Source organism: Rhinolophus ferrumequinum, chromosome 10 (genome assembly GCF_004115265.2).
Source record: "Rhinolophus ferrumequinum isolate MPI-CBG mRhiFer1 chromosome 10, mRhiFer1_v1.p, whole genome shotgun sequence".
Classification (NCBI taxonomy): Eukaryota; Metazoa; Chordata; class Mammalia; order Chiroptera; family Rhinolophidae; genus Rhinolophus; species Rhinolophus ferrumequinum.
This window is the reverse complement of record NC_046293.1, coordinates 43158625-43184265: the sequence shown is the minus strand read 5'-3', so window position 1 is coordinate 43184265 and position 25641 is coordinate 43158625. Positions and strand designations below refer to the sequence as shown.

Below are 25641 nucleotides of genomic sequence, written 5' to 3'. Positions count from 1 at the left end.
GTCTTTCTCTGTCTGACTTATTTCACTTAGCATAATGTTCTTTAGGTCCATCCATACTCTTTTAGACATACTTGAACCCAGCTTAGTTTTACCATCTTACAGCATGTTAAAACCATCCAATCAAAATAGGATGAAACACAAATGCCCATCAAGTGATGAATAGATTAACAAAATACGCAGTAGCATACAATGGAATATTATTCAGTCATAGAAACTGATGAAGTACGAATACATGCTACAACTAGATGAACTTTGAAGTCATTTTGTTAAGTGAAAGGATTCAGGCACAAATGGACACATAGCGTGTTTCCCTGAAAATAAGACCTAGCTAGACAATCAGTTCTAATGCATCTTTTGGAGCAAAAATTAATATAAGGCCCGGTATTATATTTCATATTATATTTTATCATCTTATATCATACTATATTGACCCAGTATTACATTATATTATACTATATTATATTATACTCGGTCTTATATAAGACCGGGTCTTGCATTATAGTAAAATAAGACCGGGTCTTATATTAATTTTTGCTCCAAAGGATGCATTAGAGCTGATTGTCTGGCTAGGTCTTATTTTTGGGGAAATGCGGTAATTACTATCACTGTGAGAACACTTTGGGCTTACCACCCCAGGCTGACCTATGCCGAGTGTTGGGCAGTGATCTCTACACACAGGAAGAGGAAGCCATGGCCACCGGACCCCAGACCAATGAAGCTAGTGAAATGGAGAGGCATAAGGAGCCATTTCAAGGAATAGTGCTGCTTGTTACACAGCTGGATATACTGATTTCTAAATATATATAATATATATTATGTGTAATATAAAATATACCGGGGGTGCTAAAAAAATGTATACACGACTTATAGTCATCTTTTGTTATCGGTATATATTATGACAATTTTAATACAGGTTTTTCTGTATAACCTTTAAAAAGTTTTTCTTTCCTCAGCTTCCTTTCCTTATTCCCATTCTGAGTATGCTTTGATATTAATTCAGTAGCCATACTGGGTTACGAAAAATAAACTAAATAGATGCAACAGCATGTTTGTCTTTGCAATACATTCAGAATATGAAATAAATTTAAACTAAGAAATAGAATTTCTTAGAGATTAATGACTTTTGGAGTAAAAAAAAAACAAACAAAATCCAAAAATTTAACCTCTTGAGGGATATTTTTTTTTTTTGACATGGTGACTTTCTCTTGTTTCTTTACATAGCTACAAAAAATGGGTAAGGCCTCTGAGGGGAAAAAAATTTCCTAAGTCAAAGAAGTCAAAGCAATGAGTTAATGTAACCTTGTAGTTATAAAATTGTTGTGAATGTTTAACTTTCGAAGTCAGGCTTAAAGCAGGAAATGGCTTACTTTCTATGTGGGAACTATAGAAAAATAAAATCTGAATTAATTTTTATTTATCTTGCCTGTAGACGTTGCAGGTTGGAGGAGGCAGGATATGGTAGAAAGAGTATAAGTTGTTCTGGTTTTTTTTATTTTTTTATTCTAATTTATTAACTGTTACAACTGAATAAGCAGTTGTTATTCTTGGTTATACATATCTAGAAAAGCCTTTTGTTTTAGTATAAACTATGTTTTACTCAGAGAAGCCAACTACTATCATAAACAGTCCCCAAATATTAGGGGCTTAACATAATGAAAATTTATTTCGGGCTAATATCACAGTTCAAATCAAGGGGTTTTGTTCCACAGTGTCAATCAGGGGATCCATTTTTGTTTTTATTTTGTTTGTTTTGTTATTTGATTTTTTCAGTTACAGTTGACATTCAATATTATTTTATATTAATTTCACGTGTACATCATAGTGTTTAGACATTTATATAATTTATGCAATGATCCCCACGAATAGTCTAGTACCCACCTGGCACTATACATAGTTGTAATATTATTAACTACATTCTTTATGCTGTACTTTATATCCCTGTGACTATTTTGTAACTACCAATTTGAAAATCAAATGTAAAATAGGCACCTTACTTAAAATTTACCTTTGGAAATCAATTAGAATGATAACTAAAATGGCTTTTTACAATTACTGCTAATAATATTATTTCACTTTGATTATGCAGGAAATACCATACTCATTTATTACAGTTTGATGGTGAAGGAGGTTGGCGCTTTGAACAGTTGGATACTGCAATCCGTTTAACACTGAGTGAGGAAAAACAAAAGCTAGAATCTCAGCTAGCTGGAATTCCCAAAATGCAGCAGAGACTCAATGAACTATGTAAAATTTTGGGTGAAGACTCAGTGCTGAAAACAATCAAACATGAAGATGAAACATCCTAATTTGTTTTGACATGTTTTAAAAGTTAGTTTTTAAGTAAAGGCGACAAGACACTGTTATAGTGCATGCATTGTGTTGAACTAAGCACAGAGAAAAATAGCAACAAGAAATATTTTATAAGATTTTAGCATTAAGAAACTATATGATCTCACTTTTTAGAAGAAAATAAACCAGTGCATTATGTAAGATTAGTCATTATGGCTTGTACTAATTCCTAGTGAAAGCCTAATTCACCTGTAAAACAGGATTTTCTAGGTGAATTCATTATGAATACCCAGTTTACTGTGTGTATATGATGTGTCTGCAGTTCTTAACAAACCTGGGAGATATCTTGAGAATGAAACAACTTAAGAGCAGCATTTGGGTTGAAATCAGGTGCATAAAATTATAAGTTTGAATAACATTTCAGTCTTTATGGTTATTAGGTTTAATAGCTAGAATTCAGGTTTATCATTGCTAGTGATCAACTAAACCTGTATACAAAATACCTGACAATTTGATAAACAATTTAAATATGAAAAAAATTACTTTAATGGCAGTGGTTGAAAGAAAAAAGCATGCTATACATGTATAAAATGCCACATACTTTTTTTATTTTAGATTTTGATCACATTAAGGTAAGAACATACCAAATTAGTTTTGATGAGAATATTACATATTTGTTAATAAACTCTTTCATTTTAAAAAGAGAATTGCCAATACAGAAAAGAAGTATCCAAACAACATTTGTCTCAGCCTGTTACTTTGCTTGGCAGCATTATCTGTTGCAACTTCTGTCCAGAAATACTTAGCTTGTTTTTGTGCACAAAGGAGGAGTCTACCACATTTTTCAAATAGCAATACTATATTAGAATATAGGGATTCTCAGAATCACAATAGTAATAACAAATGGAACAGTACTTTACAGTTTACAATCCTCATTTACGTTATTGCATTTTCATCCTGTGGCAATCTTTTGAGGCAAATATTATTTTTCCTAGTTTGCTTTTGAAAAAATTGATACTCGGACTTGCCCGAATTATGCAGTTTATTTAGGGACAGATCCAGGGATCAAACGAAGTTCTGATTCCCTGGTTCAGTTCTATTTCCACTACATACTATCCTTGAAATCTAACAGGGCTACGGTATCAATAAAAGTTGAGGTGTTGAAAAGAAAATAAATTTGGGAATGTTAGTATTATTTGGTTACTGTTTACAAGATAGTGGAAATTAAGTACAACTGGAAAAGTCATTGGTCTGTGGTTTAAAATGAGCCAAGAAAGTTAGCAAATCTTTCAGTAACTGTGCACTCATCATATTAACGTACTTCTACAGCCAGCAATCAGAAGGGGAATTAATTGTGTTATAGGTAAATTTAGTATTTCTTCAACAAGAATCTGTATGGAACAGTCATATGAAATAAATCTTATCTTTTCATGCACCCTGAAGTTTGAAGTACAAAAGGCAGGACTGGCATTTTAATCTCTGACTGTCTAGGCTACCATATTGACAGACCAGGAAAAATGGTAATGATCGCTTGTTAGTGGCTTAGAATTTTATTTGCTTATTTAGACATAGGCATAATAGATGCTAAGTCAGCGATTCTCAGACTTTTTCAGGTGGTAGATTAGCTGGAAGTCATTTATGATGACTGTAGTAGAACATCATGATATTTTCAATTCTGCCATGCTAACTAGGACATTTTTAATTATCAATAAATATAACTATCTTGTATTAACTTGATCTTATAAAATCATAAACAGTATAGCTATTTAAGTTTTTCTTTTAGTTTCATAGCTACCCATTTATTCATTTGTCAGTTACTACTGCTTCCTTTAGAAAAGTGAGGCAGGTATCAAAGGTTTAAAAAAATGCATGGAACCAAAACTTACACTTAATGAAAATTATCCAGTAATTTTAACTTCTATGTTAGCAGTTATCCTGTTGATACTGCTGTAGGGAAAAAAATCTGAGGCAGGTGTCTTAAGTTAACTTTTAAAGATACAAGACAAAAATGAAAAATCCTCATTTGAAACATTTACATAATTTTCATAATTTGAAAACAAGCATTTAGGACCCAATATTTTATGTTTTAAAACTTTGAAAAGAATGCCAAAACAAATATTAGATCTATAATTAGCCCTAATTTAATATATCCTACCAATGAGCTGAAGTAAATAAGACTCATTATATATAATGTACAGGATTCAAAGATTTTGTACTAATATTTTGTACTAAAAACTATACACTGCAATTTAAATGTTAAAATTATAAAAGGAACATGTTTTCCATGAACTGTTTTGTGCCTATTTATTTTCTGAATTTTCTTCCAGGACCAATATACTCTAACTTGGAGGGGGAAACTGTGATTTCAATCTGTATTTGTGTACTATTTAACTGTTTCCATGTTCTAATGCACATACCACATTTTACTATTTTTACAGTTTTATGAAAAAAGTGAACAAGAGTAAGAAACTAAATAGCCCTCTTTATCTTTAAATATAACAAGGAATAGATGAGAAAAGAAAAAAGAAAGGCTATTTCAATTTTCAAACTCCTTTTACCATTTTACGTGTTTACCCAAACTTTTGACTTCTGTTTTTTTGTTTTTTTTGTTCGTCAAAGAAAGCTACAAGTTTCAAATGTGCTTTTTTTGTTGTTGTTACCTTTCAGCCTTGGAAAATAAGCTGCATTCTGTGAAAATGTTGCATTATATTTCTACAGCATGTAGTGTTATGTCAAGCATGAGTCTAAAACAGTGTGTGTGTGCTTATAAATAACATAATGTGTAAAAATCCCTCTCCAGTAATCTCAAGGAGAATGATATATCTTGAAATTCAACCCAACTTTACATTTGTTTACAATCGGAATGGTTTTCCCTTGATAGTAATTTGGTTTTTGTGTCAAATTTTGCTCTGCCAATGAAGGTATAAATGAACATAGTAGTTTTTTATTTGAGACTTTGGTTCCAAGTATAATTTCATATTTGGCAGTACTCTTTGCCTATTAAAATCTGTTTGGAATAGTTTTTGATTCCATAAGCCTAGAAAAATTTGTTACACGTTGGAACCCAAATCCAGAGAATGTTACGTACTTCTGCTCTGTGCAGAAAATTGTCATTGATATTAAACCATTGATTAAAAGAGATGCCTTTGAAACTTTATGGGCAATAATTATTCTCATTTAGAAGTGTAAAGTACTTTCACCTAACCCACCCAGAGTATGTACAGTTCTGCTGATACACATTTAGGTATGACAACTATGTTTTAGAGTTGCACTGTTTGCCACAAGAGAAATTTCAGAGGGATGTATAAAATATTTTATTAAAAGCAAATCCCTTCTTCATTATTGGTACCTTTCTTGATTACCAAGTACAGAATTGCTTCACAGTTTCTATTGTGAAATTTTCAAAACCAGTTACCTACATTTATAAGCAGGGATTGTGTTAATGAAAACAGATGAGAAAAGTGTCCTTAAAGGGAAAAGTCACCATGCAGCTAAACTAGAATGTGGCTACGGGTGAATACATTGTAATATAGACACCACCCAATGTGCAATTACTTGAGCTCAACGTTCCTTTTGAATGTCTTCATCATCATGAGAAAAATTTGATTAACCAAAGGAATTACAAATTATCCCAGTGGTAGAAAATGCCCTATCTCTAAATTGTAAATGACTCTTGGGTATCTGTCTACATACACCTCAGTTACAAGTTGTATGGTGCACAACCTCGTGAAGTACTATGCACAATAGTCACCAAGGAGTTGCTTAAATATTTATTTTCTTTATTAATTCAACACACTTACTTATTAAGTACCAACCTATGCCAGTCACTGTGCTAGGTTCTAGGAATAAATAAAATATGATCCCTGTCCCAAGAAGCTTACAGTCCATTGAAAATTAGGAAAAGGAGTACCCTCAGTAACAGAAAAAGTCAATAGGTACCATTTATTATTTACCAAGTAGGCACAAAGCATTACATATACAATGAGATGAAAGTTAAGACAGAAAGGTTAAGTAATTCATCCAACCTCACACAGCTACAAAGATATAGAGCTGAAATGTGAACCTAGTAATATTTAATTACAAAGCCTATGCAACTCGCAATCACCTTCCTTTTAATTAGTTTAGGTTAGTTTTCATTATTACTGTTTTTAATTCTAAAGTTGTAAGTATATTTTTAATTGGTTCAAGGTTTCTGATTAACCAAACAGATGTATTTTCCCATCTGAAAAGGAAATTTGTATAGACTTTACACAAAATACATTTTTCATTGTTTTTATTACAAATGATGGATGTGGTCCTGTGGGAGGATAACAAAGGGCAAATTTTCACCTTTTGAGGAAGAAATGCCCACACTGGTTAACATTTATTCGTTCAGTAAATAATTATTGACATATTCAAGATACCAGTTATTGTGCTAGGTTCTCAAAAGTGAACAAGACAGACCTGGTCTCAGCCCCCATGAAACATTTTAGTACATCAATATTAAACAATTGTATGCCTGTTAAGAGTTGTGGTCCCATCTAAATGGCATATTTGTTTTGTGGTATCTTCTCAGTTCTTCTATTTCCTGACTAAGACCACTCTGTTACAATATTTCAGCGATAACCCTTGTCTGGCAACAGGATTCGCTTAATTATAAACGTAAGGGCTTCATAATCCTCATGCTCTCCAACTTGGTCTGAATTACAAGGTCCAATAAAAGCAGTCTATAGGACTATATCATCCTTCACCAGTAGGTGCTCCCACACATTTAGCATTTTGTCTTGAAACCTGAGAAACATTAGCTTCTCAAGTTCAGATCACGTAAAGTGAGCCAGTTTTGTACAATGAAAAGTATCCCTCCTGTGTTAACACAAAATGCAGATAACTGTAGAAGGGAATTTCTAAAAAGCAAAAAAAAAAAAAAAAAAAACTTTTAATCAAAAATTATAAGTGAATACACAAGACTTCCAAATTTAAACACATTTAAAATTATGTGCTCTATCTCAGTACTTGTGACCTAATGTAGAAGATAAGGTGCTTTGGTATTCACCTTATGTGTTTTTATGTGATTCAATACCTATAAAATATAATATGCAGTAATCAAGTAATGCAATATTAAACGTTAATATTCACTTGGCTATATCATTTGATTATAGTTAGTTTGATCCACATTTAATAGGAGGCAACTTTATATATCAGATAATTTATTTTCATATATTGAATATATTAAACTTAATAAAAATGTATCTGACCTAGACATTACACAAATATATAAAACTAGAAAAGTGTACACTAGAAAAATGTGTTAGGACTCACAAGGGGGTGGCGCAAAAGAGGTCCTATTATCAGATGACATCGTATGGGGAAGCTACTATAATGGGACCTTTTGCACCACGCCAATATTAATAATTCAAAAGTGATAAAGACTGATAAGGCACGTTTCAAAGTCCCCTTGTTTAGGCTAGCTTGTTGCTCAATATAAGACAAGTTTCCAAGATCCATGTAGGTGGGGTTTAGAGAAATGAGGTTAATGTAGATCCAAGCAGATACACATTTCTCTCGAAACCTAACATACACTCACACATACACACACGTCTTAAAAGTTTAATCCAAAAGAGCATAACAATTTAGAGGACTCAAATAACTGAAGAGTATTTTTATTGTGATAAACACATAAAATTGACCATCTTAGCATTTTCAAGTATATGGGTTCAGTAGTGTTAAGTCCGTTCACGTTGTTGCCGATCTCCAGGATATTTTCATCTTACAAATCTGAAACTCGATATCCATTAGACAACTCCCCTTTTCTCCCTTCCCCAGCCACTGGTAACCACTATTCTTTCTGTTTCTTTGAATGTAACCACATTAGCTATCTCATCTAAGGCTAATCATACAGAATTTGTCTTTCTGTGACTGGCTTATTTCACATAGCATAATGTCTTCAAGATTTACTCATGTTGTGTGTGGCATGTGACAGGATTTTCTTCCCTTTTAAGGCTGAATAATATTCCATTGTATGTATAGACCACATTTTGTTTATCCACTCTTCCACTGATAGAATGGGTTGCTTTGAACTTCGGGCTAGCTATTATAAATACTGCTGCTAAAACGTGGGTGTACAAATATCCCTTCAAGACCCAGCTTTCAGTTCTTTTGGATGTATACCCAGAAGTGGGATTGCTGGATCATATGGTAGTTCTATTTTTTTTTTTTTTTGAGGAGCCTCCATAGTTTTCCATAGTGGTTGCACTATATTGCATTCCCACCAACAGTACATAAGGGGTCCAATTTCTCCACATCCTTGCCAACACTTGATATTTTCTGTTATTTTTGACAGTAGCCGTCCTAATGAGTGTAAGTTGATAATCGCATTTTGGTTTTGATTTGCATTTCTCTGATGATTAGTGATGTTGAGCATCTTTTCATATGCTGGTTGGCCATTTGTATATCTTTTTTGGAGATGTGTCTATTCAAGTTCTTTGCCTGAAGAATTTTTTTTTTTTTTTAATTAAAACTTGTATTTTGGTGTTCAAGGCCTACCATGATCTGGCCCCAGTCTGTTTCCTTTGCTTTCAAAACGTTGTCTCCCCTTACCCTGCCTCCATTTCTCTGCTCCTCGTCATCTTGGCTGGAGATGGCAAGTGTTCCCTTTTACTTTCTCTCTTTTCATTTTATTTTCTCAGTCAGGAATGTCTTTCATTCACCATCTTCTCTATTAAAACCTTATCTAGCTTTCAGGATGTTTTAAATGACTCCTGGTTATATATACCTTTTTCTTTGTTTATGCTTACAGAGTACTTTATTTGAAACGCTATTGTTACATATATGACATGCTACATTTTATCGTTTTATTTGTGTACCTGTCTTCCCCATTTGTTCATTCATGTATTCATCGGTCACACAATCTTCCCAGACAATTCAAATAAAATAGCCCTCAACCAGTTCCTGTCATATCAGTCAGTTTTATTTATGTAACTTGTTATTTCTCCGTTTATGTTGACTTATTTTTTTAGTGGATTCTCTCTGCCTATTACCACTGCCCTCCTTAGACTGTACACTCTGTGGGCCAGGATTCTTGTGTGTCTTATTTACCGCAGAAAATTATTCTGCACCTAGAATAATGCATGGCAGGTGGGGGACACTCAAAGAGCATTTGTTCAATAGGTGCATGAATGAATAAGTGAACGGATGAATAAAAATAGAAGAAAAGAACAAATACATGAGTGAAAGAATGAAAATGAGTTTGAGGAGGAATGACATCACCAAGGGAGAGAGAGAGAAAGTGCACTCTCTCCTTCATGTCTTTGTTATGCAAGGCACAGTGATAGGTAAAACAATAATGCACTTTTTTATTTTCTTTTCTGCTGAAACAAAAATTGAGCATCTCGTGCTATGTGCTCCATCGATTTCCCCCTCCGCCTCTAAAGTTAAGAAGTAACAACATATGTGTCTTAATCCTCCTAACAGGATGCTGATGATAAATGTTTCAAAATCATTTCTTCTAATTCACTGATTCAGTAGACATTACATATCACATCAAGTGTCTAACTGGACAACCTAGCTCCATGTTTTCTCTCTCTCTCTAAGATCCTACATGTATACATCCTTCCTCTTTCTGCTACTCTGGGTAGTTCTCAACACCCTGGAAGTCAGAATAGACCCAGAGAGTCATAGGTATGAATTATTGTCTATATGAACTATACCCTCATTTTCATCGATCCCAGTGACCATAAAGAGGTGTTTCTTCAAATCAGGGTCATGAATAGACTTTTACTTTCTGTAATGTTTATGGAAAATTCAATACCCACAGAACAACCCTACACTGATGACCACTGGACTCCTGACGATAAGAATAAGAGTCATTTCAAAGCAGAAAGCAAATGTCAATCCCAACCCTTAGCAGAGCCTGTTAGAATGCAAAACCTCTTCTCTCCTCACCACAAGCCTGAGCTATAGGGTATGTTGCGCAGTGACTAAGAGCCCAGGCTCTGGAGAAAGACTTCTTGGTTGAGTCCTGCCTCTGTCACCTCCCTGCTCAGCATGTTACTTAACCTCTCCGTGCCTCAGGTTTCTCATTTTTAAAGTGGCGATAATAAGGGTACTTAATTCATAACATGCTATGAGAATTAAATGTATTCATATTTATAAAGTGCGTAGGAGACAGCTTGCCACATCTTTATAGTTATTACTACCTGTGTATATATTGGTATGGGTTATTTAAATAAAAATCTAATCACCACCCTTTAGGAAATGGTTGGTTTTGATTGAGTCATGGAAGAGGGAGGTATAATTTACCGGGGACGAGTGGTCCTTTCGGGTTGAGAGACCACAAGTGTGAGTGGCTAAAAGACAACTAGCTCATGTCTGATGCATAGTAGTCACTCAATATATGTGGAATAAATGACTGAATGACTGAATGAATAAATAAATGAGGTATTAACAGAAGAAAGTGAAAGGGAGATAAACACATGCCAAAGATGAAACTGCTTACTTTGCAATTTTGCCAAGTGTCCAAATGCTAGGTGGCATGTCACTGAAATTGTATGGGCTTGCTATGTTTGCAATGGGTCCCATTGTTTACTAAAGCCTGAAATTATGTATAAACTGATATATCAAAAAAGCTGAAACACTACTCTTCCTCTCAATTTACTTTCTCTGGTCCCAATGTGCCTGGTCCATATACAATTATAGTGTGTCCACTGCATTTTTATTTTTCCCATACAATGCAAAGGGAAAGAGGACATGAGGTGGAGAAAGGGATTTTGAGAAACAGAATAATGAAGAGAAAGATAAAAAGAAGGAAGAGGAAATGGTAATGTGTGATATAGTTGCAGTGACAATGGAAAGTATGCTTAAAAGGAGAGGAGTAAAGTAATTCTGGAAACTTACAACCTACATCATGCTGGCTTCTGTCATCTTACTTTCTCTGGTAAATTTGCATATTCCCAGGGAACCCTAGAACAGGTGCTTATTGAAGATCCTCTTTCTTTATGATGAAGATAGAAAATTGGGATTTATCACAACCTCTTAATGATCTATTTTGAACTATCATATTACTCCCAAACTATACTGATCACACCCATTTGGCAAACTTCCAACCATGTGTGATCGTAATCACCCGTTCTCTTCATGCCTGGACAAGAGCAGCTGCGTGCAGCTGGAGAAAGTCACTCTTCAGGGTACATCTTCACTATAAATTCATGATCATCAACTTCAAAATAGTTTTCAGTACTATTCACTCTCCCACTCTCCACAGCTACTTTCTCGAACTTTCACTGCTCTCTGAACAGTCCAGCCTCCTTCCCTCCTTTCTCACAGCTGGTCTTTGACTGACCCTTTCTGCTACCAAACATGAAAATGTAACTTTATTTTCATCCGTTTTATCCTTTGTCCTTTCTCATAGAGGACGGCTTCTTTTGTTTCTTAAATCAGTGGCTCCTAGGAGTCACCCTGACCACCCCCTCATTCTTCACACTCCATATCTAATTTACCACCAAATCCTGTGCCTTTTGCCTCTTAAATAATAGCTCTCGAATAAGTTTCCTTTCCACCTTCACCACATTAGCAAAGCTCAAGGGGAAAATCGGTTTCTCCCACTTGGACTATATTGCCATCACTTCCTAACTGATCTCACTGTATACAGTCAGTGAGATTCTACCAATGTATTCTTAAAAAAAGAAAACGCTTAAAAATGTTCTTCGGTGTGATATTACACATATACTGAAAACTGCATAAAACTAAATATATAAGTTTGGTCAATTAAGTTCGCGAACTCATCCTAGAAACAGTGCCACATACCTCATTGCTGAATATCATTATGGTCACCTTCGAAGTACTCCCCTTGGGAAGCTACGCACCGACACCAGTGCCTAGTCCACCCTTCAAAGCAATTTTGGAACTCTTTCTGGAATGGCCATCAGAGCTGTCATTGAATGTCATCAAAATGTCTTCCTTTCAATATTTCGTTTATCTTTGGGTAAAGAAAGAAGTCATTGGGGACCAGATCAGGTGAGTAGGTAGGGTGTTCCAATACAGTTATTTGTTTACTGGCTAAAAACTCCCTCACAGACAGTGCCGTGTGAGCTGGTGCATTGTTGTGATGCAAGAGCCGTGAATTGTTGGCAAAAAGTTCAGGTCGTCTAACTTTTTCATGCAGCCTTCTCAGCACTTCCAAATAGTAAACTTGGTTAACTATTTGTCCAGTTGTTACAAATTCATAATGAAGAATCCCTCTGATATCAAAAAATGGTTAGTAACATCGTTGCAACAAGTTTGCGAACTTCATTGTCAGACCTGATACAGCACAATACATTAATGCAAATCCAACACCTGTTTAAACAGGTTAATAAAGAGGGCATTGCCGCCACTGCAAAAGCCCACCTAACGCCCCCTTCTAATAACTAGTGCCATTTCCCCTACTCCCAGTATAACCACTATCTTGACTTCTTACACCACATATTAGATTAGGCTTCCTATTACTTTATGCAAATAGGATCACACTGCATGTATCTTACTGTGTCGGGCTTTCGTTGAACATTAAGTGCATGAAATTCAGCCGTGTTGTAGTGCATAGTCACAGTTTGTCCATTCCCATTTTTGTGTAGTAATCCATTGTATACGTACACCACTAGTTAGTTATTCATTCTACTCATGATGAACACTTGTTCTGTTTCTAGTTTAGGGTTATAAACATTTTTATACGTGCCTCATGCTCCACGTGTGCACGTGTGTCTCCTCAGCCCACCCATGCTAGTCACATATCCAGAGAGACCTGATATCTTCTTTTTTTGTCTTTCAGAAAATGGTTTGAAAGTAAGGAAACTTTCAAGAGAAAATGAAATGTATTTATTAACTATAGATATATAGAGGTAATGATTTAAAAAATATAAAATTACTTGTTCATATATGTTTAAATATCGAGTTCCCTCATATTTAAAATTGTGTTGTATTAGATATTTTCTAATGTTTCTTCCACATTTTGTGATTATTTAATTCCCCTAGATTATTTTTTTCTTTAAATTAAAGTTTATTGGGGTGACAATTGTTAGTAAAGTTACATGGATTTCAGGTGTACAATTCTGTAATACATTGTCTATATCTCACATTGTGTGTTCACCACCCAGAGTCAGTTCTCCATCCATCACCATATATTAGACCCCTTTTATCCTCTTCTAGAGCCCTCCTCCCCCTTATCGTCTGGTAACCCCTAAACTATTGTCTATGTCTATGAGTTTTTTTCCTTCATTTGTTTGTCTTGTTCTTTTGTTGTTTTCGGTTTATGTACCACATATCAGTTAAATCATATGGTTCTCTACTTTTTCTGTCTGACTTATTTCGCTTAGCATTATAATCTCAAGATCCATCCATTTTGTCACAAATGGTCCTATTTCATCTTTTCTTACTGCCGTATAGTATTCCATTGTGTATATATACCACAACTTCTTTATCCATTCATTTATCAAAGGACATTTTGGTTGTTTCCATGTCTTGGCCATTGTAATAAAGCTGCAATGAACATTGGAGCCCACTAGTCTTTATGGATAAATGTTTTAAGACTTTTTAGGTAGATACCCAGGAGAGGGATTGCTGGGTCATACGGTAATTCTATTCATAATTTTTTGAGGAACCTCCACACTGCCTTCCATAGTGGCTGCACCAATCTGTGTATGAGGGTGCCTTTCTCTCCACAGTCTCTCCAACACTTGTTACTATTTGTCTAGTTGATGATAGCCATTCTAACTGGGGTGAGGTGATATCTCACTGTGGTTTTTATTTGCATTTCTCTGATGATTAGTGATGTTGAGCATTTTTTCATATGTCTATTGGCCATTTGTATGTGCTTTTTGGAGAAATGTCTCTTCAGGTCCTCTGCCCACTTTTCAGTTGGGTTGTTTTTTATGTTGTTGTTGTTGAGTTGTGTGAGTTCCTTGTATATTTTGAATTTTAGCCCCTTATCAGTGGCGTTGTTTGCAAAAATCTTCTCCCATTCAGTTGGTTGCCCCTTTATTTTGTTGATGGTTTCTTTTGCTATGTGGAAACTTTTAAATTTGATATAGTCCCATTCATTTATTTTAGCTTTTACTTTCGTTGCCTTTGGAATCAAATTCATAAAATACTCTTTGAACCCAAGGTCCGTAAGTTTATTACCTATGTTTTCTTCTATGCAGTTTATTGTTTCAGGTCTTATGCTTAAGTCTTTCATCCTTTTGAACTAATTTTGGTACATGGTGACAGATAGCAGTCCAGTTTCATTCTTTTGCACGTGGCTTTCCAATTCTCCCAGCACCATTTATTGAAGAGGCTGTCTTTTCTCCATTGTATGTTTTTGGCTTCTTTGTCAAAAATTATCTGTCCATATTTATGTGGGTTTATTTCTGTGTTCTCAATTCTATTCTATTGGTCTATGTGTCTGTTTTTCTGCCAACACCATGCTGTTTTGATTATTGTTGCCCTGTAGAACAAGCTAAAGTCAGGGAGAGTAATACCTCCAGCACTGTTCTTTTTTCTTAGGCTTTTTTGCTTTGGCTATTCAGGGTCTTTTGTGATTTTTTGTTCTATTGCTTTAAAAAATGCCATTGGGATTTTGATGGGGATTACATTAAATCTGTACATTGCTTTCGGTAATACGGCCATTTTAACTATGTTGATTCTTCCAATCCATGAGCACGGAATGTCTTTCCATTTCTTTGTGTCTTCTTCAGTTTCTTTTGAAAATGTCTTATAGTTTTCAGCATATAGGTCTTTCACATCCTTGGTTTTAAGTTCATTCCTAGGTATTGTATTCTTTTTGTTGCAATTGCAAAAGGAATTGTTTTTTTAATTTCTTTTTCTGAGATTTTATTGTTAGTATATAGAAATACAATGGACTTTTGTATGTTGATTTTGTAGCTGGCAACTTTACTGTATTTATTGATTGTTTCTGATAGCTTTTTGGTGGAGTCTTTAGGGTTTTCTATATATATAGCATCATGTCATCTGCAAAGGGTGACAATTTAACTTCTTCATTTTCAATTTGGATGCCTTTTATTTCTTTGTCTCGCCTGATTGCTCTGGCGAGGACTTCCAACACTATGTTGAAAAGCAGAGTGATAGGGGACAGCCCTGTCGTGTTCCTGAGCATAGAGTAAATGGCTTCAGTTTTTCACCGTTAATTATGAGACTAGCTGAGGTTTGTCGTATATAGCCTTTATTCTGTTAAGGTATTTTCCTTCTATACCTATTTTATTAAGTGTTTTAATCATAAATGGGATGTTGTATCTTGTCAAATGCTTTTTCTGCATCAATTGACATAATCATATGATTTTAGTCCTTTATTTTGTTTATGTGATGTATCACATTGATGGATATGCGTATTTTGAACCATCCTTGTGCCCCTGGGATGAACCCCACTTGGTCGTGATGAATAATCTTTTTAATGTATTGTTGTGTTCCATTTGCTAGAATTTTGTTTAGGATTTTTGCTCTGTATTCATCAGAGATATTGGTCTGTAGTTTTCTTTTTTTGTGTTGTCCTTACCAGGTTTTGGTATCAGGGTAATGTTGGCCTCATAAAATCAGTTAGGGATTATTGTCTCTTCTTCAATTTTTTGAAGAGTAGATTATTTAATTTTTATCCTCTGATTTCCAACATGGTCAGTGTGAGGGGAATTTTATCTTATTATGTAGCCCTCTAGTGGCTAAAATTTAAAAGGTGCACAATATTAAGGAAGAAAAAAAAAATTGTAATTGTTCCAGAAGAAAAAAAACATTCGTTTAGAAAACAGGCCAGAGAGGACTAAAAGTAAGTGAACTACAGAAGGAGAGGGAAATTAAATGAGAGGTCAGGGTTAGGCAGTGTGAAATAGGTAGATGAGAAGAAGATGAAGAGTCAATATTTTCTTAGCAGACATTGTACTATAAACTTCTCATGTATTTTCTCAATTAATCTTCACAAAAACTCTATGAAGAGGGTACAATCTCTACTTTACAGGTCAAGAATTTGAGGCTCAGAGTATGAAATAAGATGCCCGAATCATACAATTTGAAATTTGTATTCCACAGTTTGGAATTTTATTCCAAAGTCCATGCCCTCAAATATCAAATGAAGTTGGAAACATTGCAGATTAGTTACATAGATGGAAGTTTTCCTTTATTCTTTATAGGGTTGCAACTTCCTGTTGGCTCAACAACTAGACGAGCAGGGGTATGACAGATGGATGTCCCAGGGCCACCACCCTACCACACACCTGTTTACCTACTTATGCTTCTTGTGGAACTGGAAGTAAGGGGTGGAGTTCACTGATGACGCCCAGGTTCATAATTCTAACCATGATGCGTTAGCAAATGGGTGGAGGGAGGAAAAAAACAGCAATGCGATGACAATTTGGGCTAAAGAAGTAGTTTCTATATCTCAGTTCTGCAAAACAGTATTCACGCACAGCAATTCCTCATCACCTTGCGTTAAGAGAGATAATACCTTCATCTCTCACATGTGCCTGATGCTTCTCAGTTTTCCTTTTTTTTTCCCCCATGACTTGTGATACTATATCTATAGCCAAAGGCTAGGGATGGGCTGCATTTGGTAAAATACTATACTGGTTCCAGGCAATATGGACACACTGTGAAGAGTTTTAAGGAAATGTCTCAGGCAATGAAACAAAAAATGTGGCAGGGAGGGCCTGTTACATTCTAAATACTGTTTGTAATTGTTACAAAACAAGAGATTACTACTTTTTAAATTAATTCTTTAAAAATGTTTGAATGAACCTCTAACACATATAAAGATCTTTTCCTTGTCAAATGCTTTTCCTGTAAGGTAGCTCTTGCTATAATAACACCTTTGCCTGAATATCTGACTTAGAAACAAGAATAGGTTGGTTCATTTTCTTAAAAATATTATGAGCCATGAGAGAAATTCTTGGAGTTCTTTGCTTAGACAATGCCCTCAATAGATTACTTATTGATCTTCAAAGGCCCATCAATTTTTCTGCCTCTTGATGCTGTTACTTCATAAGACTGTAATTTCTTTTGTGGAAATTGTTTAGCTTATCATAGTAGTTTGATTTTCAGTGGTAAAAGTAATCATAGTTTTAGCAAGTCAAAAAGTCAAAGTATATAATATAAGGAAGGCAAGTCATGATCTCTGTCTTCTCCGTTCAATCCTATCCCATGTTATATCCCATGGGAACAAATCGTTGAGTAATCTCCACACCTTTCTCTAACATATATAGGATTTTTATTCATTTTTATTGTATATTCCATATATTTCTGTAACTTTTGTGGGCAAAAATGGGGCTCTGTAACAAATCTGACCAAAAGTAACTTCACGGGGTGATCTGCTCATAAATTCCTAACTGGGCAGGTCATGGTGGGTAGTCGCGCCCCAGGTTTATAGAAGGTTTATCTTTGCCGTGAGCAAGCCCTGTCCGTTGTTCTTGTGCATCTAGGTTAGCACACCTTTGAAATGCCAGAAGTCATCCTCTTTTCCAGACCCCTCAAAGACACAACCACACTCAAGGGAGCACATAATCTTCTTAACTATCCCACCTTCCTGTACTCTTCCTTAGTTCCCTTGTTTATTCCAAGTCTATAAAAGGAACTTCAGAACTGTCATTCTCTGGAGCATTTGAGATCTAGCTTCCCAGCATGTCATCAGTTTGGCTCATATAAGCCCATACAAATTCTCTACAGGTTTGGATGTTCCTTATGTCGATTTTTAATACTTTAAAAATTTATGTATTATAGATATTTGCTCATTTCTAAATTGATCGTTTTAATAGCAGCATGTCATTCCATACTAAAGATGCACCATCCCTATATTAATAGATACTTTGTTCCCAGTGTCTTTAACACTACCAAGAATACCGCAATAAACAGATTTGTGCATTTTGCCATCTATATGGTAACTATGTTCCTACAGAATAGCTTCTCAAAAGTGGGATGGAAGACTTAATCGATACTGTTTCCAAATCTCTAACCAAAAAGATAGTAGCCTTCCGTTCAGGGAAATATAAGAATATCTGTTTGCTTACTCAGTCCGCAGTGCTGAAGTGTCATCAATCCTTTAATGTTTATCAGACTGGTGAAAAATAATGTCCTATTATTTTCTGATTTGCTTTTTTTCTGACGCTTAGAGATGTCAAATATCTTTTCAAATGTCAAAGGTCAGGTTCCCTGTTTAAAACTCTATTACCTAACCTAGTTAGGTAATGAAGTTTGCCCATCATTCCAAGTCCTGATATCAAGCTGAGCTTTTGCAATGTATGTGTGAATAACTCATCCAACAATATGGTCGCTTTGTTCCTTGACCTCTTCATCCCTAATGATATTCACCTCCACCCACATAAGCCATCCACCTCCATGGCCAAGATGAACCTGTCATCATCTGACGTGCCTTGAACTTCTGAACTTAAATTCATACATCTCATTCTGACCTCCGCCTTCTCTCTACTCTTCCACTTCTCTTTCTCAGATACTCCCCTACAATACCTGTTAATCTATTTAATTGAGGATTCCAGTCCTATCTGTCAATTCTCTGTAAGAAGATCATCTCATAAGCAAGAAACACTTCCAAACACAAAGCAATTAAAGCTTTGGAAAGCAATGTGTCTTAATCTTCCTTGGGATTATGTAATATCTAGTGATTTTCAACCTGAGGACTTCTAGGGGGTGTTTGGGAATATGGGGATTGTTTCGGGTTGTCACAGAGACAAAGGGTTCACTACTGGCATTTAATGGACAAGCTTCCAAGGATGCTGTACATCCTTCAAATCTTGGAATAGTCCCTCCAAAGAAGTATCGTCCCATCCAAAATATCAACAACAGTAGCCCTAGTTATGTAGTCCAAGTTAAGAAACAGTAGCCCTAGTTAAGAAACACCAACTCCCCTTAATAATCTGATTTTAAAAAGGAATGTAGATGTACATTCAATATTCTTTATGATTTAAAGGGTTCTACTGATACCGGAAGCCCATTTGTGGAGCTTGGATTAAAAAATTCCTTCATTAACTAGCTACTGTTTAAAAATACAATTGGCTGCATTCAACTGTTTGGAAACTTCCTCATGTTGACCTTTCTGCCATACTTGAAACCCACAAAATAAATTGCTCCTCTTTTTCTGTCTTCTGGGAAAGTCTAGTTTAGCATGAACTCAATAACTCCTACACTTTGATTATCCATAGAATAGCTGAGATGTCATCCTTTTCACAAGGAACTTCACCAAATCTAAGGATAACTTTTTAAATACTGTAAAATGTATAGATTTTATGTACCAGTTTCACTATTAATCATTAGTGTCCTCTTCTATTTCGTACTCTGCCTAACAAATTTATTATTAAGAAAATTCATTTTCCTTCTGTTCCTTGGAAAGGGATTTGGAAGGACTCACAGTTCCATGGACAGAATCTGGATAAATAATGGGTTTTAAGGAGGTTCTTAATCTTCATAAGAGATATATCAACATAGAAAAAAGCATCAACGATTGTACTAAACTTTTTCTTCTCAAAATTGGGTAGAGCTATTACTTCTTAATTACATAAATAAAAATTGCTTTCTGTTCTAATGTGGTTTAGATTCCATTTACTATGTCATCTCCTTTTTAATATCTCCATATGCCTTCATTCTTTGCTTGTATCATATTAGACTAGTCACCATTTCCCGGATTTGGAGTGTAATTTCAGCCTTCTTTGCCTTTTGTCATATTGTTTTTTTAACTCATTATTCTATCAGTTAGCAAAAAGCATATCCATCCATCAAAACCCAACTCAAACAGTACTTTCTCCATAAATGCTTCCTGAATAACTTCATTCCAAATTATTTAGTGATTGTTCATGTCTACATTACATGAATCTCTTCTGTGGCTTTTATTTGATTCAGTCACACGTAGTTACTTATATATTTATCTTATGCTTTTCACTAGGTAATCAACTTCTGGAGATCAGAGCTATGTCTTTTTCATCTTTGGGTCTGTGTCCCCCAGGACACAGCATCATGCCTTAATTATATCATCTGAAACACCTGCTCCTTTATTTCTTTTGTAGTACCCTGTTTATTTCCCCCTGAGCAATTATTGTAAGCTATAATTGTTTTCTTTATTCATATACACATTTACTGCCTGAATCCTTCAATAGAATGTAAAGTCCATCAGGGAAGGGTCTACCTTGTTCATTATTGTTTCTCCAGATGAAACAGGAGCTAATCAATAACTGCTTGTTTTTTGCATAGATTCAGCCTCTATGTGGTCAGCTCCTTGAAATTATGGACTAATGCACATTTCACCTTTGGTTTATTCCCTAATGTGTAGTAAATGAATGCTAATTAAAAAATTACATGTAAATTTTTTTTAAATGTAGACATGGAATCAAAAGGGAAAAGAGATATAAACAGAAATAGCTCTTAGGAAAGAAATTTATGAGGCGTAGTTTCTAAAAATTTGAATTAAATTGTTTTTTGAGTTCTACAGTGTACTTTTTGACAAGGAAAGGGTCAGAAGAATGAAGTGTGGTGATTTAGATGTTCAAAAGGATTTCACACAGTTTTGCTTCTAATTCCTGTAAGCAAAAGAGTATATTTCTAAGACTCTGAACATAAACCTCAGAATATTCTAAGGAATAATCACATCATGTAAATTCTTCATATAAACAGCTGTAGGTTATTTAATCTGTAACTTCACACTGTAAGCCTTTACAATATGAAAATAATAACATAATGAAATAACAATGTTATTTATATATATTGAGAGGTGTCAAATAGTGTAACTTTCAAAATTGTGTTTTAGTTATTTTCAAGAATTGTTAGCTAGGCTTCCAAAGGCATAGCTGTATGAAAGATGAGAAATAATTTTGCAACTTCTACTAATTCAAAGGAAAAGTCAGATAACCAATGCACCTCAAATGCAGTGCTTTTGCCACAATTATCCAGAAAATTGTTCTAGTCTTCACTGAGAGTTACATTAATATTTACCAAAATTGCTTCATATTTAAAAATTACTTTTGATATAAATCTCTATTTAGATTAATTTTTCCTCATCAGTTGAAACAAAAAAGATTTGTTTGACTGCATCAGATCACAAATATTCTCATAAAAGCTACATAGTAGTAGCACAACAGTTTAAGAAAGTTTATATGTTTAATTTTATGTTAAATGCTGTCTGTTTGGGCTGCTATATCAAAAATACTATAGACTGGGTGACGTATAAACAATAGAAATGTATTTCTCACATTTCTGGAGGCTGGGAAGTCCAGGATCAAAGCACCTGTAGATTCGATGTCTGGTGAAGACTCACTTTCTGTTTCGTGGTGCCTGCCAACCATGTGACATATCAGTACTGATCCTGTGTAGAGTCTTTGGCTGACTATACCATGTTAGGGGCCCTAATCTGCTTCATTTTACATCTGAGGAAATGAGTAGTTAATGGGTTTTCCAAAGATTACATGGTAGAGCGAGGCCTTAAAGACTGGGTCTTCGGACTCTAAAACCAGTGCTCTTAAAATATACAATGCTGCCTTCTCCAGATAGGTATTATTATCAGAAAGATATTTTGGGGCTAAAGGATAATATCAACAATGCAACCAAAACCAAAATTGTTTTTCTGGTGTATTTAGTTTAAGCTAAGGTAGCTGTGAGCTCATATCTAGTTAATTTCTACCAATATTTTGGCACGCCTCTATTTCAGTTCTCAATAATTTCAGTTTAAAATGGTCATTAGTACATTCTAAGTGACTGTGGGTGTCCCAGGGAACGTGAGTGTATGTATGTGTGTTTTCACAATCTAGGACAGGTGCACACATACACACTCACACACACATTTATGTAAGTATTCATATTCTGTAGTGTAAATCTCATTGTTTTCTCCATGCCTCTCCTGTCATCTCCTTTATTTCCCTCCATACTTATCAGAAAATAGACAGATGGCTACCGAATCATGACAGATGGCCAAGTTCTTTAAACTAGCCAGAAGAAACATGCTAGAAGTACCATGGTGTGGCAAGGTTTTTATAAAAACATTTAATCAGAAATGACAATCATTCTAAACCATAAAGAACAATATTTTAGTATAAAAACTGGGAGAGAAGAATAGCAAGTTCTAATAGAATCAGAGGTGTGGGATCTAATCTCTGCTTTACCATGACTCACCTGTATGATTTTGGCCACATCATTGACCCACTCTGCATTTTTATTTCTACATGGGCAAAACAGGATGATAATACTCACCCTACCTCATAGGGAAGATGTTTGGACTATCTAGTTAGTGATTGTACAGTGTTATTGAAACACACTATGTAATTATTGGGTCTGAGTCTCATCCTATGTAATTCAATGAGAATTTTATTACTACCCCTTTAATTATGCCTGAAGATCTTATATAAGTTTTCCCATTTCCTCTACCTTATTCCTCATAATTGAAACTTTGCAATGTGATCTCTGTGCTAAATATGGTAGTTTTCTTTTTCTGATTACTTGTTGAGAAAAGATTGTTGAAACCAATAAATAATACTTCTGGGCAGACAAAAAAGATATTATGAAACACTAAGGACTCTGATAAGAGGTTATCTCTTACCTAAGGATTCAATAAATTAGCTCCTTGACTTAACTGGTAACACCTTCTTCAAAGAAACTATCATACTTAATTTGCAACACCAAAGGTTACAATGACCTAGTATTTCTTTACTGCATACAAACTGGGATCAAATCAGCTCTTTACAATGAAAATATTTGGCTTGAAGTCATGAAAATCATTTAGTCAATAGAGCATTGTAGCTAAAGATCCAACTCTAGCTGGTAGTATCGGTGCATATTGGGGTAATTCCTTAATATTCCTCCATTTCTTTTATTTTTGATTACAGAAATCAAGCTAAATAAAATACAGGTTTTCAAAACTCAAAATGTGAAACAACATTTGCAGAGCCTTTTCTAAATTGTAAAGGGTTATGTAAATGTTACACCATTATTATTGTTATTGTCTAGTTACTTATGCACCCCAAAAAGTTCTGCTAATGTGTTATTTTCTATTTCCTTATCAGTCTCCCAGAGGTCAAACTGAACCTTTCAAAACTGTGTCATATAATACAACGCTTTGCCCTGGGTGCTAAGCCTGAGTGTATCACAGTAGGTAATGCTCCTGTATAGAATATATCTTAGAACATGTGACTGACTTGAGTCCAGAGAATAAAAAATTATTGCAAATGTCCCTAAAATAAATACATTGCATGAACTCAGGATGAAGAGCAAATGCATGGACTTCTGGAAATCTTTGCAGTTATTTTTAATAAGTGAAGCAATTTCATTTGCTTTCTCTATTTTATAATCCGGTTAATATTCATTGCTATCCTAAAGCTTAGTTGTTGTTTTTTCCAGCTTCACTGAAATCTGATTGACATATGACATTGTGTAATTTAAGGTGTACAATGTGGTGATTTGATTCATTATGTATTGCAAACTGATTGCCATCATAGCATTAGCTAACACCTCCTTCTCATCACGTAATCACCATTTCATTTTTTGTGGTGAGAACATTTAAGATCAATTCTCTTAGCAACTTTCAAGTATGTAATACAATATTATTAACTATAATCACCATGCTGGACATTGGATCCCCAGAACTTGTTCATCTTTAAACTGGAAGTCTGTACCAGTTGACCAACATGTCTTCCATTTCCCGCATTCCCAGCCACTGGTAACCACTACTCTGCTTTGTTTCTATAAGTTCAGCTTTTTTAGATTCCATATAGAAGTGACATCATACAGTATTTGTATTTTTCTCGCTGACACATTTCACTTAGCATAATGCCCTCAAGGTTCATCAAACTTGTAATGGCAGGATTTCTTTCTTGTGGTACATACATGCCACATCTTCTCTCTCCATTCATCTGTTGATGCACACTTAGGTTGTCTTCAGATCTTGGCTATTGTGAATAATGTTGCAATGAATATGAAAATGCAAATATATCTCTTCAAGATCCTGATTTCAATTCCTTTGTGTAGATACCCAGAAATGGGATTGCTGGATCATATGGCAATTCTACTTTTAATATTTGGAGGAAGCTCCATATTTTTTTCCATAATGGCTGCACCAGTTACATTCTTATCAACAGTGCACAAGGGTTCCCTTTTCTCCACATCCTTTCCACCACTTGTTATCCCGAGAAGTTTTTATGTGCACCTTACCTGTCAGAGCAGAAAATTAGGGTTGTAGCCCCATGGTGGTACTAGCTTTTTGGAGTAGGATTAGAGGACCTCTAATGGGAACATGAAGGCAAATGGGTTTGGAAGCTTTGCCTCAGGTCACACTTGAGTCCCAAACAGTCCACAGTAGATAATCTTCAGAGCTTCGATATGTGACTTATGGGTCAACATAGGCTTCGCTATTTGTTTTCACAATGGGTTTATCAGTCTTAAGAATGTTAACATCAGTTTGAATATTTACATATTCTTTAATCAGGAGCATATGTAAACGAGCATCCTAGCTTTGCATGTAGCTGGAGGGTAATCGCACCTCGGGTCTGGTGCTCCTCCCCTGTATAAAGAAGAATGTGAGCTCACTTAATGATTCACTCAGTTTTCACTTGGTTCCTTTTAGACATTATGAGGTTGTGGTTTACTTCAGACCACAAAAGTCAGTAAAATGCCAGCAACCAAATTCCAGTGGCCCACAAAATTAGCCTATTGATACAGCCACCCGAGGATTTTTAAAAACATATTTTTCTAGGTCCCATCACCTGAAGCTCTGCGTTAGGAGGTCCTTGGTGCCGTGTGAGAATTGCTGAGCCAGTTGTAGGAAACAGCTTCCCTCCTCTTACCTTGCTTTCCTCAGAATAGTATCGGTAGGATCTTCATCATCACCCCCGTCATCACCATTTTGTGACGGCTTATCATATGCCAGGCACTATGCAAAGCACTTTGCAGTTAGTACCTCAAATTCTGAAGGGTAGGCATTTTATCCATTTAACATGGAAACCGAAGAATAGAGAGATTAAGTAAGAGACAGCAAATGGTGGAGCTAGGATTCAAACCCAGTCTGTCCAACTCCAGAGCTCTTGCTGTTTGATGTTGCTTCATACTTAACTCTGTGCAGAAGTTTTTATTTCAGCAGCCTCGCTACCACCCTTCTTTTCCTTCCAGCAACTCGCTTAAGAAACACTAGCTTAGCTTTTCCAAATGGTTTTGCAAACATTTCAAAGACATTTTTTTAAAGCAATTTTTAAAATGCCCTCTACCCCAGAAAACTGTCACGAAAACCTTAAAAATAGATATTTTTTGAATTGCAAGATGCATTTTAACTTATTTCATTATATTTACTGTCAGCCTACTCCAGGCCGGAGTTTTCTATGTATACCCCCCCACCCCTCATTTTCTGTATGCAATTTGACATGAATCTAAAAAGTGATGTGATGT

The 25641-nt window shown here is 35.2% G+C and overlaps 1 protein-coding gene across 3 annotated transcripts in view; it reads left to right on the top strand.

Annotated features, from left to right (window-relative positions):
- Positions 1 to 25641, top strand: part of ABCD2 (ATP binding cassette subfamily D member 2) — a 109928-nt gene that overhangs the window by 49366 nt on the left and 34921 nt on the right. Inside the window, exon 10 of one of the 3 annotated variants that reach the window (XM_033118739.1) lies at positions 2087 to 5549. The exons of the other annotated variants lie outside the window; for them this stretch is intronic. Within the exon in view, the coding sequence (XP_032974630.1) occupies positions 2087 to 2306 (220 nt within the window). The 3' untranslated portion in view covers positions 2307 to 5549. Of the gene's footprint in view, positions 1 to 2086; positions 5550 to 25641 lie in introns of those variants that run through there. 3 annotated transcript variants of the gene reach the window in all.